At 34.3% G+C, this 15,792-nt stretch overlaps 2 protein-coding genes across 2 annotated transcripts; both read left to right on the top strand.

Moving 5' to 3' along the window:
• Positions 1-237: 237 nt before the first annotated feature.
• On the top strand, positions 238-7,526 carry LOC117340998 (hemicentin-2-like). Its single transcript, XM_033902792.1, has 12 exons — positions 238-437; positions 872-1,153; positions 1,736-2,062; positions 2,722-3,024; positions 3,785-3,889; positions 4,028-4,049; positions 4,864-4,919; positions 5,108-5,135; positions 5,237-5,313; positions 6,107-6,143; positions 6,304-6,371; positions 6,643-7,526. Exons 1-12 carry the CDS (start codon positions 353-355, stop codon positions 6,693-6,695), a joined length of 1,443 nt encoding a protein of 480 aa, XP_033758683.1. The 5' UTR covers positions 238-352; the 3' UTR covers positions 6,696-7,526.
• A 3,183-nt stretch (positions 7,527-10,709) lies between these two features.
• Positions 10,710-15,450, top strand: LOC117341002. The gene is made up of 2 exons (XM_033902796.1): positions 10,710-10,833; positions 15,093-15,450. Exons 1-2 carry the CDS (start codon positions 10,713-10,715, stop codon positions 15,404-15,406), a joined length of 435 nt encoding a protein of 144 aa, XP_033758687.1. The 5' UTR covers positions 10,710-10,712; the 3' UTR covers positions 15,407-15,450.
• Positions 15,451-15,792: the final 342 nt, after the last annotated feature.

Below are 15,792 nucleotides of genomic sequence, written 5' to 3'. Positions count from 1 at the left end.
GCATGCTATTATGAACACGGAAACTAATTGAACTACTTACGAATCGTTCTATAAAGATCATAACTTTTGATAATTAAAACACGTCCACAAGAATATTTTCATATTTGTCACTTGTCATTTGCAAGATTACATGTAGGTGTCCAAATATTATATACTTAGCCAAATCGCTAAAATTCCTCAGATGGACCTGGAGACAGTATTGTATTGATCCAGCCACAAGACAGTGTAGACTATTATTGAGAATCAGACCATCTCAGATGTCAGGTGTTCCGCCGACTGTAGACCAGCGTGTACCTACACCTGGTCTAGATCAGGTACAGATTACACAAACCCACTGAGTCTGTCTGTGGCCATGAGGACCAACGCCGGACAATACACGTGTACAGCCAGAAACACTGTCAGTCAGGGAACAAAGACTTGGAACCTTATTGTCAGATGTAAAATTTGTTTATTTTTTAATTTCATAAAATTATTTCTGATGTTTTTGCTAGTAATAATTTTCCAGAAGTATGTCAACTTTTATTTTGTTTTTATACATGTGCAATGTATCATTTTTTACATATAATCCAGCCTATTATTTTTGAGATCCGAAATGAAAACGACGAGATTTTAAGAGTTTACGTTTTTCTTGTTAATATAATTCACACCTGATTTATCGGCATCATGTCTATTAACACTTATGTTTTTTATTATTTGGTATGAGTTTGCATGTATAACTCGCATAACTTCATCCATACATTGTAGCAGCAAGATATACAAATTTGCGTACATCTTGTTTTGAATTAAAAGTCGTTTTTACTTATAAATATGAGATGTTTTTAATTCCATTCATATCAAAATAATTTGATTATAAGATTTGTCTGTCTTTCAGTTCCACCACGAATTCTCAGTCTTGATAACACTGACGGTGATTCAGACGTGGCTGAACATGGACCCAAGTCGCTGGTGTGTTCGGTGGATAGTTTCCCTCCGTCCACAATACAGTGGTTCTATAAAGCCAACAACACAGTTCTACTGACCACCCCAGACGTCCTGGAGAGTACCTACACCCTGACTAACGCTGACTGTCTGGACACCGGACTCTACACCTGTTCTGTCAGAAACAGTGTCTCTAAGACAGCGGTCACCAGGGATATACACATCAACGTTCTGTGTAAGTTTATATAAAGCAAATATGTTAATCACAACATAACCAATCACTAACAAGTAACGTATATAGCATTTACAATGTTCAGTAATATTCTCCGTCCCAATTATGTGTTATTGGATCTTGTGATTGCAGATCAAGTTTGAGTTCAAGGTATTACAAGAATATCCGTACGCTTTTAATGTAGTAATTGCAAAGCTACAAAGTATTCTACATTTGATTATTACTTAAAGGAAATGGTGCCAATTTCAAAATTCACATGTTCAGTGACTGTGATGTAGATCGTTTTTGCATGTATCGCATGATTATTTTTGAAATCGAATTTTCTGTTTATAGGCTATAGACCAGGTCGATGAGACTTCATAATTTGTAATCTTCAGTACAGTTAAAAGTGTCCAAATCATATGTTAAGGTTAACCAGATGTTCATGGTGATTTCAAGCTGTTTGATTTTAATTGAGATTAATTAAGGATCATGTTTCGTATACAGTATGGCTACAGGCAGGTTTTTATTCATAAAATGTTCATGAATTTATTAAAATGTTTTCCATTTTATCTATATGTTTTTCATTTACCGTGCATATTATAGGTAAACCACGTCAGGACCCAAGAGTTAAACTTAATAACGATTTTGGATTAGCAACGACTGAGACTTTAGTGATGAATGCCATGTTCCTCTCGAACCCACAACCAACTTTTTCTTGGTCTTTCGAAACATCTCCAGGCACGGGTGTTACAAAGCTTGTCAATGGCAGAGACAATTTTGATATTCAAGATATGTTCACAGTGAAAAATCTGTCAGTCGTATCAGTCGGGACACGACAGAATATACAAGCGTCCTGGTTTGGTGTCTACAATGTAACGGCGACGAACAGTCAGGGCAGTGATACCCTCAGTTTTACTGCTGCAGCAAAAGGTAAATACATATGTACATCTGATACTATTATTGTAGTTTATTGAAGGCTTGCGCCGAACTCTCCTTTTACCGCGCTGTTTCCTAAATGTTGCACCTCTAACAATCTAGACAACATGACATGATTGCTTAACCATTTCCACAGACGACACGGAAAAGCTAACTGCATTACAAATTAATCAAACGAAGCGAGGATTCTATTGGGAAACAATTGCAGTATTACGACATCCTTTTTACTTTTTATAAAAGTTTCATTGCAAAGTATTTGACTAGAATTAGGCATCGTCGGTGAGGCCAAAACGGCTCAAACTGACAGACAGCGGTTGAAGTTTACTAGTTCATGCATATTTAGAAAAAAAACATATTCTTTCTGGTATATGTGGTCAATATCATTATCAGTTGAAAACCAAAAACATTTTGGATGTATATTCTAACGGTTTGGTACGGGGCCAACAAGTGTCAGTTTAGGTGTATTTTCCTGGTGTTACCCTGACTCTCATGTCTGATATCCGCATGCTAAATATTAGATGAGTCAGTTGTTTTGTGTATAACATTGAGATTATATCATTAAAAACAGCATTGTTTGGCAAAAAGTCAGTATATATGCATACCTCGGTGACAGTTAAGGTCACTTTGTCTCTATTTTCAAATTTCTTCTGTAGGAAAACCAGATCCTCCGTATGGAGGTTTAGCTATGTGCCCTTTTGAAGATCGAGCCACACTGAGTTGGACATCCGGATTCAATGGCGGGTCTAGTCAAACATTTATAGTTGGTTTACGGACAGATACGCAGAACAGCATAACAATCGACAGAAATATTAACCAGTCTGACCCAGGACGTGGCCAAAGTGTTACTACAACAGTTACAGGTCTGACAGCTGACACAAAGCATTTCTTCACTGTATATGCTGTTAATGAATTTGGGAACTCGTCTTTACTCGAAGAAGTTAACTGTACAACACAAGGTGATCGATTTTTCAGTAAACCATTATAAAATAGTGGATTGTAGGTTATCCCAATCAGTTTGTCTTTGATTTGTCGATCCTCAGTGCTTAAACACCTTTAAATGATTTATCTCTAAGGTCGGCTTAAAGAACAGATCACTGTGTATAGTTCATTTCCTGACATTTCATTAAATCTAAATGATGATCCAACTTATTACGTAGGTAAATAACCAGACTAAGAACGCATCAAACATATATGAAATATGAAAGTGGAAACAGCAGATGAATAAATTAAATTGAAATATAAAAGAAACTGTTTAAAGTGATCAACATATCTCGTATTATGCTCCAGATTTATACGTAAATGAGTTCCTTTTGTATATGTGTCATTGGAAATCCATTGATAGACTGGATCTTCCTTTTCTGCGTGTCCCCACATATAAAACAATCAGATAGCATAATTCCTATAGTTCTACTCCACACATATGCAAAGATAATTGTGTAAATGGCGGCAGTAGAGTTATATAGAGAGGTAAAGGCTAATAAAACAGATATATTATACATTAGACGACTTCCTCAGTACAAATTGTGTATGATTTCGGTTTCATGACTTGATTACATGTGTCAAATAACTTTATTTTGATGATATTCTATTGATAATTGCTTGCAGTGACCATACACTTCAGTTTAGGATAAAATGAAATTTTAAGAAATGTTTCAGTAAAAAAAACTCTTAAAAAAGGGAATGTTTGTTGATAAAAAAAAATGCTTTCTTAATCAGCACGCCCATCTCTAGCCGAGAGTGCAAATGTAGCAGCAGTTGTGTTGCCAGTCACTGGTGTTCTTATACTGCTGTTGACAGCTGGTGTCGTGATTTTGGTCCGACGTAAGTACATTTAATAAGAACCTACAATGTCGTTATAACGTTGTAAACATATCTTAGACACGAGAAGATCGTCACACTAAAAGCAATTATCTATGATTTTCATAATACAAAAATAAGTTGTTGAATGTTGTTTTGCAGGAAACCGACAACTGTGCTGTAGGTAAGTACATGTACTGTAGATAAGGAATTGTGCTGCACGTAATTGGAAATGCTGAACCTACTGCAGGTGCTGTATATAAGTAAATGTGGTATACGTAAGTAAATGTTCTGTTAGTAAGATGTTGTAGATAAGTTAATGTGATGTAGGTATGTAACTGTGGTGTAGTTAAGTGAATGTGCTGTAGGTAGAAAATTGTACTGTAGGTGAGTGAATGTGCTGTAGGTATGTAACTGTGGTGTAGGTAAGTGATTATATTGTAGGTAAGTAAATGCTATGTAGGCAAATGTGCTGTTTGTATGTAAATGTGCTGTAGGTATGCAAATGTGGTTTATGTTTGCAAATGTGATGTAGGTATGTACATTTGTTTTTGTAAGTAAATGTGAGGTATGTATGTAAATGTGCTGTAGGTAGTTAAATGTGTTGTATGTACGTAAATGTGCATTAGGCTTGAACATTTCTTGAAGGTATGCATATGTGTTGTATGTAGGTACATTTGCTGTAGGCATACTACTATGTTAAAAGTATGTAAATGATTTGTTGATACATGTAGGTATACGTATTATTATTTTGATACGTCAGCATACCTTTTAATTATGATGACAGATGACTTTTATTTGTAAATGCGTATTTGTCGATTTAAAATATAGGATTACCTTGACGGAAACACCAAGCGTCATAGGATCAAAAACGTAAATATGCTTATCTGGTTAGCGCAACATTTATGTAACGTAATTAAAGCAGCAGCATTATTGAACCGGTGTAGCTTTGAAACAAACGCTTTCTCTTGACCAGGTCAACATTTCGTATGTTTCAGAAATTGTCAACTTCCAAAACAGACGGAATTGCAGAATGTTCAACTTTCAGAAAGAGGTATTATCAGCTATTGTACTCACCGTTACCATAGAAAATACGTTACCTAAAAGTTGTATATTATTTTGATGTTTTTATTTATTTTTTCCTATCAATTTTAAAACTTAACGGGCATAAAAAAAAAGATTCTGCTTTGATAAATACCTTTGCATTTTTAAACGAACTTAATACTTTTATCTTATTTACAGACGGACAACCTGATAGAAATAATGAAAGGTAAGACTGCATTCAGAAAATGTTTTATTGAATAATGCTGCATTTGTATTTTTTTTTAAATCACGTGACCATCATAATTCACGTTTGTATTTTTTACCCAGATCTCCATATCAACAACTTGATCCAAATGGCATTGCTAAGCCGTCCGTATATTCTGAACTTGAAGGAATTCAGCACAGTAAGACAGTTTTACATATACATGTTTTACATTCGTAACGAGGAAGTCTCGCTGCTTTCATATCTAAGCAGTTTGTGATTATATTTGACAGTTACGTACATTGTAATATGTTATAGTTTAAAAGACAGATTTTTGTTTTTATTATTCGTCAATAGGTTAAGTGTTTGGCTGCCGTTGTTTGCCTTGAAAATAACAGTCCAGGATCAATTGATAAATCACCTGTTTATCACTGTATAAACATCCGCTGGCCGCTCACAAAGTCATCGTTGCCTACTGGACCAGAACGAAATTGACGATGGTTTAAAGAGAGTAGATATTTTAGTGTAAAGAACGAACTCGAATTTAAAATAGGCCGAATTACAGAGTAGACAAAGTAGTTAAACTACTAAAGCTGTAGTAGGATTTTGTTTGACTACTATCCAGATTGGACAGAATTCTATTTCGACAGAGTCTACTGTATTTTTCTCTATGAATCTAATGAAGTGTTCATAGTATTGTTGTCTTGATATTGATTTTTGTCGAAGTATTAACGTTGAAAAATATCCAACATAATGCAAATCAACAAAATAATAATGCTTTGTTGTTTTGAAATGAACAGGCGTAATAATAAGGAATTGAGTTTAAGTACCTTGATGTAAATGTTCATGAATATTCATGCAGTATATTCATGAACAAAATGTGCCTTTACCTGAACGTCAATATTAACATCATGCTTCGGAACCATTAGCATTAATGCACTTTACATTTTCACTTAAGTGAGTGAATGTTTCCACATTATTCTTTGTACTTACAGTTTACCAAAACGATACAGTCGGTGATGGAGAGGGCGGGTAGGTAATGCTTACATGTATTAGTTTTCCTTTGCAGATTTTAAGAAGTATCATTGTTTCCTTTTTGGGGTTTGTAATACACTTTATTTACTCTTACAAGTATATCTATATTGATACTCGAAATTATAATCATTTGTCTATTGTCTATTTGTAATAACAGACAGTACCAGTCTTTGGAGGAACGCTCCGATCCGAACGTCTATGATGAACTTCACAGTTCAGCATCCGGTAAGTCGTAGTACACATTTTACCTTAATACCGGAAATTTGATGAAATATAATACATGTATGTTTTACTGTATGATATTTAGTAAATAAATATATTTATTTTTTCAAATACTGACTAGGATTTGTAAAAAGTTCATTAAGTAGGATTCACACAGTATGTTTGCGATGATTCCAGGATTTAATAATCACAAAATGAATTTTATGGAACCACATTTTATTGTGTCTGATGTTCTTGCTTTTCGTTGAGGTTATATGTGATTTCTGTTTTACAGGCGATAAAGGAACATATGTCAATACCGCCATTGGTGGAAACAGGAAATATTGATACGGGCGAAAAAAACGTGTACAGAAGACAAACAACATGTCGTATGGCATACTGAATTGTATGTAAATTAAACAGAAATATTTGTAACATGCTGAGGACCAAGTCTGAAATATCCTGGATTTGAATAGAACAAACATTGCCAGTTTTTAATCAGACAAAACAAATACGTCGGCAGATGAAGATCATAACCAGTATAAAAGAACAGGATACGGATGTTGTTTTGTTACAAAACGTTATACCTTTGAAGCCGCTGACTTGTCAACTGTATATCATAGAACAAAACAGCGCTGTGGGAAGGTGGTACTTACCCAGTCATCCCGTCAATGTATCCAGTGTCTGTACATTAACAGGAAACTATATTGGGAATACCTCAATTACTATGTGATGTTTTACATTCGACAAGTTGTTACATTTTGCAGCCAGTTAAAGATTCACTACTGTTAAATAACAATTCAACTTGGTTTTACTGATTTTCCGTATCATGCTAAAGTTCCCTTCTTTTTTGAACTTGTGCCTATTCCAAGACTGTATAACTAAAGTATGAAATGCTGCCATTCTTAAAGAAACGGATTGATCAAGTCCAATGGTGACATTGTAAACATTTTAAGAATGTTGACCTGAATTCAAAAACAACGGTAGAAAACTCGTAGTAGAAAAGCCATCACATTGAGAAACACATTTCAAGACTTGCATAGAGCTTTTAAGCACCGATATTACATAGAGAAATGTGAGAAGTGACTTTCCTTATGCATTTCATTGTTTGCTTATCAAAAATAAAATATAGTTATTAGTGTAGTACTTTTTCATTAAAGTCACCATCGGAGATGTTTACATTCGTATTTGTTATGCTTTATTTTAAGTTTTATTACTGCTTTGTTTAATTGTCGTTTGATATCTTTCAATAAAGTCTCAAATCAGAACATTCCAAGCTGGTGTTAAATAAAAAATGGACATTTGACGAAAATCGTCAGTAGTCAGTTGGCACCTTTGGAAGGCTTTTGAAATGCATTCATTCGGCAAATTAATGATTTATGATTTCGGTAATCTCCAATATCAAGAGGAGTCATATATGATTGAATCTTCTGCTTATTGCTGCATTGACAAAACCGGTAATGTCATTGACTTTTACAGGTAGGCTGATGGGATGAAGAGCCACACAGTTATTCCAAACACAATCTTTCCCACGCTACAGGTCGTATTAGTCCAATCTTTAAAAATCGTTAAGCAAACTTCTGAGAAACAAAGAAGTAACACAAAAAAAAGATTAGACGCAGGTCGTTACCTACATAAATACATTTGTATATGCAGTACTGATGTGACTTGCGTTGACTTTATTTTTATTATTTTTTTTTTTCCGTTTTTTTTTAATCTTATTTTGGGGTTGGGGTGGGGTGGGGGTGATTCCATTTTCTTTCTAAGGTCTTTAACGACGCGTTCTTCTTCACGGTCTTCACGTTCCTTTGATTCTTTCTATTAATGTAGCCACTATCTTCCAAATGGACATCATGCGTATCGTTGTGTGGAACGACTAGAATAATACGCATCTGCCATGCTGTACACTGTTTTTTATTCAGTAGAAACCTACCAAACACATCGATGCAGAGAAAGTGTTGACTTAACGATAACTGCAGTTATCAATTAACCTCTACGATAATGAGCATTCATCAAACTCCTACAGTGACCATTCTAGGTGTCTCAGTAAAAAATTTTAAAATGGTGATGTAAATGTGATTATCGCAAAAAAAAAAAAATAAAAAATAAAAAATAAAAATAAACATAACACATATCAGGTAAGCCGACCTCGACAAGCATGATCAAAAGCATTTTGATGCAGTGAATGTATTTACCAGATACATTTACTTACTTCCAGACACATTAAATGCCATTATAAGTTGCTGATTGTGATATGTTTGTACATGGTATATCAATAAGTATTCCATTAAGTCCAACATTATGGCCCACTCTGGAGTATCTTAACATATGCCACTTATATGATACACACTTTGTAAATCTGTCCAAAAAGTAACGTAAAGCAGTCCAATAAGTTACGTTAGCTGTCGAATAAGTTACGTTAGGCTGTCAAATAAGTTAGGTAAAAATGTCCAATACGTTACGTAAAGCAGTCCAATAAGTTACGTAAAGGTGTCCAATAAGTAACGTAAAGATGTCCAATAAGTTACGTAAAACTGTCAATATGTTAACTAAAGCAGTCCAATAAGTTACGTAAAGCTGTCCAATAAGTTACGTTAGGCTGTCAAATAAGTTACGTAAAGCAGTCCAATAAGTTACGTAAAACTGTCAATATGTTAACTAAAACTGTCCAATAAGTTACGTAAAGCAGTCCAATAAGTTACGTTAGCTGTCGAATAAGTTACGTTAGGCTGTCAAATAAGTTACGTAAAGCAGTCCAATAAGTTACGTAAAGCAGTCCAATAAGTTACGTTAGCTGTCGAATAAGTTACGTTAGGCTGTCAAATAAGTTAGGTAAAAATGTCCAATACGTTACGTAAAGCAGTCAAATAAGTAACGTAAAACTGTCAATAGGTTAAGTAAAGCAGTCCAATAAGTTACTTTAGCTGTCGAACAAGTTACGTAAAGCTGTCCAATAAGTTACTTAAAACTGTCCAATAAGTGACGTTAGGCTGTCCGATAAGTTATGAAAAACTGTGCAATAAGTTACGTAAAGCTGTAAAATCAGTTACTTAAAACTGTCTAATAAGTAACGTTAAGCTGTCAAATAAATTATATTAAGCTGTCGAATAAGTTACGTAAATCTGCTCAATAAGTTTGGTAAAGCTGTCAAATAAATTATATTTAGCTGTCCAATAAGTTGTGCTAAGCTGACAAAGAAGTTACGTAAAACGGTCCAATAAGTATCGTTAAATTGAGCATGCACAACAAGTTACGTAAAGCTGTCAAATAAGTTTCATAAAGGCAAACAAAGCTGTCCAATACGTTTTGTTAAGTTGTACATGTACAATAGGTTACGTAAAGCATTTCCATAAGTGACGTAAAGCTGTCCAAACAGTTACGTAAAGATATCAGATAAGTTACGAAAAGGCTCCAATATGTTTATCACTTAGTGTTCTTAATGGACTGGTACAATTTTCTTTTTTGAGGCAAAACGTGATTTAATCTTATGATTTCTACTTAATATTTTACACAAATAAATTGAATGATATGACAACTTTGTTTCAATGTATACCTAGCGGTTAACTTCTAACACGATTGACACCTGTTGAGTGTATGTATTAATGGAGGGGCCGCGGTGGCCGGGTGTTAAAGGTGTCCCGACACATTATCACCAGCCCTCCGAGTTTCTTGTACTTTGGCTTTCCTCCACCTTCAAAACCGGCATGTCCTTAAATTACTATGGCTGTTGATAGAACGTTAAACAAAACAAACCAGGTATTATTTGATCTCGCAATGTTGATCAGTTTTCTAATTGATAGTGTGTTGTTTCATATTGATATAATTAATTACTATCAATTTGGAAGTATCACTTCATTGTACAGGTCGTGATACCTGGTGGTATATACACGCAGACCCTTTAAATTCCTTCGTGTAATATTTTCAATAATGTTAAAGTCAAATCCCTTTCTACGATCCAACATTAAAGAATTTTCTCAAGTTGTTGCCTGATTAAGCCGCCAATGCTAAATGATTATCTTACAGTTCCTTCAGCATTACAGCAATCAGAGGGTAAAGTTTGATAGCACTGCAGAGAAACACTAATACAAGTCAAGTCAGACCAAACATGCTAATGTATACATAAGGTCCATTCAACATCGAGGAAGATACAGTCATCGCTAAAGCGAACCTCGATTCCTACAGTAAAGTGTTACGTGGAACTTAAAAACACTTAACTAACAATCACGGAAACATTTCTCAGTCGACAATCTGTACACCTTGTAGCGCATTATATAACCCGGTGTTTAACGGTATATATTACGACACGGGATATATCTATTTTTAGCTTTATATAGGACCGTACCGACCAGGAAGTTTACATACAACATGTACGTAAACAGATGTACGTCCACTATTTACCTACAAAATCAACATTTATATGTATCTCACTGTGATATAAAACTCATCTGGTTCATCTTATTACTTCTGACAGTCTCATCATCGTCAGGTACGTATCTACTATAGTATTACCTCTCTACCATGTATAATATTTATCCTACAGATATCATACTTCATATACCTTGACAGAGTAATGTAAATAGGATGATGCTATGTAATAGCACTGTAGGTATCTTGCTTGATAAACAGCATAACGTGGTTGGATTCGAGGTTTATTTAACTGGTTGAAAAAGCAAAAATAAATACACCATCAAGCTAACAATATAATGCTTCTCAAACACTCACACGAACATGACGAGTTTTTAAACTTACAACAAAGTAACACGTGTTTAAGCTTCGCTGATAACTATTTTCGCAGTATACATTGTTCAAACATTGAAATGTGCATTTTTCTTACTTTATTCATGTAATTTATAATTAAACTTGGTTTGATAACTGTATGGTACATACCAAAATGTGGCTCAGCTTCATGTTAATATCATCATTCGTGCGTGACACTAACGTATTCATTTTATGAATTAACAATGTGTCGAAAGATGCTTTAATTCAAACTCAATTTTCAAAATCGATGAAATATAATAGATGTTCTTGATTGTAGCACTGTAGTGCCTGTAAAGAAATGTATATTTTATCAACAAGATAATACAATACTCAAGAAATAAATTGCAAGGTTTTTCCATGGTTTCTTTGCCGTTTTTCTATATAGATCTCAGAACTAAACAGTACATGTTAGAATAGAAATAATCAACTTTGACTCGTGTATTAGTGTAGGATATACAACTCGGACTCGGATATTTGGCAACTTTCAGGCCTGAGTTATTACTTTAATTGCAAAATATCCTCGTCCTCGTTGTATAACCTGCAACAATAGACGAATCGTCGTTAATTATTTCTTAAATACAAATTGTACAACACTACCTTAACATATTTGAAATTAGTTCATTTAGGGTTTCATACTATAATCATATATTAGTGAGTATATTCGCTACAGACAGTGCTGTCTTTTACATTAAACGACTGTTTCTTCCTCGTGGTATTTCGAAGATGTATTGCAAGTTCATGTAAATGTTACAACTAAGCAGCCATATCAAATTGAAGGTACTTGTACCTAAGTTGTTGGTTATTGAAAGAGAAAAGGTTTGATCTCGTGTTTAACAAATATATTTAATATCTTTTATGTATATACATCAGCTAATATCTTATGACATTTGTTAAATAATAAATACGATATCAAATTTGAACAATTCACCAACCCGTGAAGGAGCGGGGAAATCACATGCCTGTTTTATCTTACTGTTTGTCGTATAAGGGACGACTTATTGTGCTCCTTTCTATTTTCTCTTCTCCTCCTAAAAGACTGATAATATTGAGTAACCTCAAATAAAATATAAGAAAACATATGAAGAAAATTCGTGAAATATAGGTAACAAAATAAAAAAAAAAAAAAAAAAATTAAGATGGCGGCCTGTCGGAAATTTTGTTGCTTTTATCTGATTCAAAATAAAATGACACCAGGCTACGTGTCCTAAGGGTAGCTTTTTCAAGTCCCGCCATGGGCATATGATACGGTGTTTGCTTATTTCTTAATGAAAGGTACCTGATGTGCGAGTGCAGCTATCGGCTAGGTAAAATCGAGTTCACCTTAATGCAGGTTTAATTCATCTGTTTGTAGTTTCTATTATAATCACCTTCAAGTTTTTAGCAGACGTAATTCACATGAGCCCGTACATAACAATAAATAAATCTATAAATATATATGTTTACGGGTTTAAAAACATTGTTTACATCGATTGATGTCTGTAGACATGTTGAAATCAGAATCACGTAGATGATGTACGTTTCTTTCCAATATTAATATGAGGTCCAACTGTAGATATAACCACGTTTGGAATATGATACTCGCTCAACCTCTTTGCTGTGTTTTTTTTTCAGTAGGAGAGTGATTGGCTTTTGTTTAATCAATGTTGGGTTTTACAATTGTTAACCTGGACCAAGCGTCGGTTGTTTTTACGGGTAAGGAAGACTGAATAAATTGATTACACAAATATAATTATGTTTATTTACAATGAAGGACAATATGTATAACATATATATTTACAATACAACCATACACTCTCACTATCTCACACACTCTCAACGAAGTATTCTAAGAATGTCTATGTAGCATCACAACACGATGAAAAACACTCAATCCAGAGCCAAACAGTCTTTCCAATAATGTACGTAACAGCTCAATCCAGAGCCAAACAGTCTTTCCAATAGTATATGGGACAGCTCAATCCAGAGCCAGTGGGTATTAATACAAATACTGAAATTATATATATATATAGGGGGCAAAGAAGTTATTCAAACAGTGTAAACAATAATATATATATATATATAGCTCAATCCAGAGCTCACATATCCAAGAGGATATGTCACTAGTGTCTAATAGACAACAACAACAACCACTAGGGTTTACATTTCCTCAAAAGCCAGTGATGCTCACTTGGAAGTCGCCAACCTTTTCCCGCATGGAAAAGCTCTCCGTCATGTGAAGCTACAATAATTAAGTAATGCCTATATTTAGCCACATCACACACATTTTCATACTTCCACAAAGTTTATTCTAAGTACAGAATAATAATCAAATAACCCAAATAAATACAACTAAGGTGTATAATTACATAATAAACTACTAGATTATCTTTTAGATACAAAATAATAATGTGCGGCTCCACAGTATACATCAAATTCCATAAACTCGCGCATTACTTAAAGTTACACTCAAAGGCTTCCATACATTTTCCACCCGCGCGCGAACACACTATACTTTACACTATGACAGTGGAACTGAGCTTCACCCTGGTAAGGGTTATACTAAGGATATAATTCTGGATACACATTTATATCCCTCTAGAGGGGGCCCATGATGGTATGTTACATGCTACTTTAAATATATATATATATGTCTATGGTTCATGTTTTATAGACACGCATTGTTGCTGTTAGCAAATTAAAACGTGTATAATTAGCATGGTAATATTTTGCGTGTGGAAGCTTTGTCATTTTTAAAATGTAGACAATTGTCATTTAACAAAATAAGTTGTGGCAAGTATTCAGAAAATAAATATATAAAATAAACCATGATTATATAAATGTCTGAAATATAATGTACAACAACTAACTGGTCTAACACACTGTACAACACTACCATAACATATCTTAACAGTTCATTTAGGTATTTATACTATAATCATCTTTGTGAGTATATTCTCTACAGACGGTGTTGTCCTTAACATTAAACGAGTGTTTCTTCCCCTGCTATTGCAAAGATAAAACGTAAGAACATGTGAATGTCACAATTAAGCAGCCAGAATAAATTGAAGCTACTTGTAGCCAAGTTGTCATTTATTGACGAAGAAATAGTTTGATCTCGTACTGCACAAATATATATAATTTATTTCATGCATATACTTCAGAAGATATCGTATTTAATCAGTCCGATTTATTATAATGTATATATACTATGGCTTACGTCTTTTTTATGAGATTTTAAAATAAGAAATCCGATAAAATGACACCAGGCAACGTGTCATAAGGTAAACTTTTTCAATATATATCGTTTATACAATTATATAATTTCTTCCTCTTTTTTCAAATATATTGAGGTCCTCGATCGCGTGGTACAAACACAACCTTGTGGTTTTTGTTTGCAACTTGCCTCACGCTTACCAGATGTGCACGTACAACTATTAGCTACATGAAGATAAAAATCGAGTTACGAAATTCACATCAGCCCGTACATGGAAATCTATGAATATATATATTTTACGAGTTTAAAAACATTGTTTACATTGATTGATGTCTGCATACATGTTATTATCAGAATCACGTAGATGATGTTACGTTTCTTTCCCATATATGTGTGAGGTCCAACTGCATATATAGCCATATTTCCAGGAGAGTGATTGGCTTTTGTTTATTCAATATTGGGTTTAACAATATCGATTGACTATTTCGTCTACTTGGACGAGACGTGGCCTCAACTGACAATAACATTTATGGGTCCCCAAGATTGGTACAGTGATACTATTAATCATTAATAAGCATCCATATGACGGTAATGTATGCTTAGTTCAAATTTAATTTTTTTGTTTATATCCAGGGTACGTCATCAGAACCTAACATTATCATGACTCTTGATAAACTTATAACTTAGACAACTAAATATCTGAAATGGGGTTACATATAGTTCCGTTGAAACCGTTGAAATATATATTGCATATTTTTTAATTTTTTTTAATTAGATAATTCAAACATTTTTAGATGCTGTAACACTGACCGGGTCGTCTGAGTACGCTGTCCCTGGGGATGAGTTTACACTGACATGTGATGTACCAGAGGAGGCCACTGTTGTCCAGTTTTACCGCCGTTCTGACGCCACTTCTCCAGTAGGTGGTATACAAGTAGGTGGTGACCAATGCTACAACGTCATGGTCATCCCAGGCCGTCCCCTGCACACCGGATGTCTGTTCCTGTGTAACGTCTGGAGTAAACCTTGGTACAGTGTTCCAGTGGATCATACAGCCACAGACGGGAGACCATGGATCTGTGTGGTACTGTACACGTACCAACCTTAACCTACCTGACCAGACACTGGACAGTGATGACTATACACTCAACATGGCAGGTGGGTATTAAATATGAGTGTCCCTGTTTACATTGTTTTTACTATTGCAAAATATGTACCGGATAAATAAAAAAAATATGAAATACTGGACAGTCAGGACTATACTATGAACGTGGCAGGTGAGTGTTAAGCATTCCAACAACTTGTGTTAAATTCGTACAAATGATTGATAAAATTTCACGCACGCACTGATTGTATACATTTGAAATTTGATTTAATTTAATAAATCTATCATTTTAACGGGTTATAGTTTCAGGATAACCAAGCGACATTTGTCTTGATTTAAAATATCAGATGCAATTTTTAAAGATCCCGTAGGTTGACAGAACAAATATA

The sequence above is a fragment of the Pecten maximus genome, chromosome 13, assembly GCF_902652985.1.
Source record: "Pecten maximus chromosome 13, xPecMax1.1, whole genome shotgun sequence".
In the NCBI taxonomy this organism is placed as follows: domain Eukaryota; kingdom Metazoa; phylum Mollusca; class Bivalvia; order Pectinida; family Pectinidae; genus Pecten; species Pecten maximus.
The sequence above is the reverse complement of the archived record's forward strand: the minus strand, read 5'-3'. Positions and strand labels throughout refer to the sequence as shown.

Coding starts and splice junctions, on each gene's coding strand:
- LOC117341002 (XM_033902796.1), top strand. CDS start 10,713: ATGTACGTAAACAGATGTACGTCCACTATTTACCTACAAAATCAACAT. Junction 10,834..15,092: donor GACAGTCTCATCATCGTCAG/GTACGTATCTAC, acceptor AAACATTTTTAG/ATGCTGTAACACTGACCGGG.
- LOC117340998 (XM_033902792.1), top strand. CDS start 353: ATGAGGACCAACGCCGGACAATACACGTGTACAGCCAGAAACACTGTC. Junction 1,154..1,735: donor TATACACATCAACGTTCTGT/GTAAGTTTATAT, acceptor TGCATATTATAG/GTAAACCACGTCAGGACCCA. Junction 4,920..5,107: donor TGTTCAACTTTCAGAAAGAG/GTATTATCAGCT, acceptor TCTTATTTACAG/ACGGACAACCTGATAGAAAT.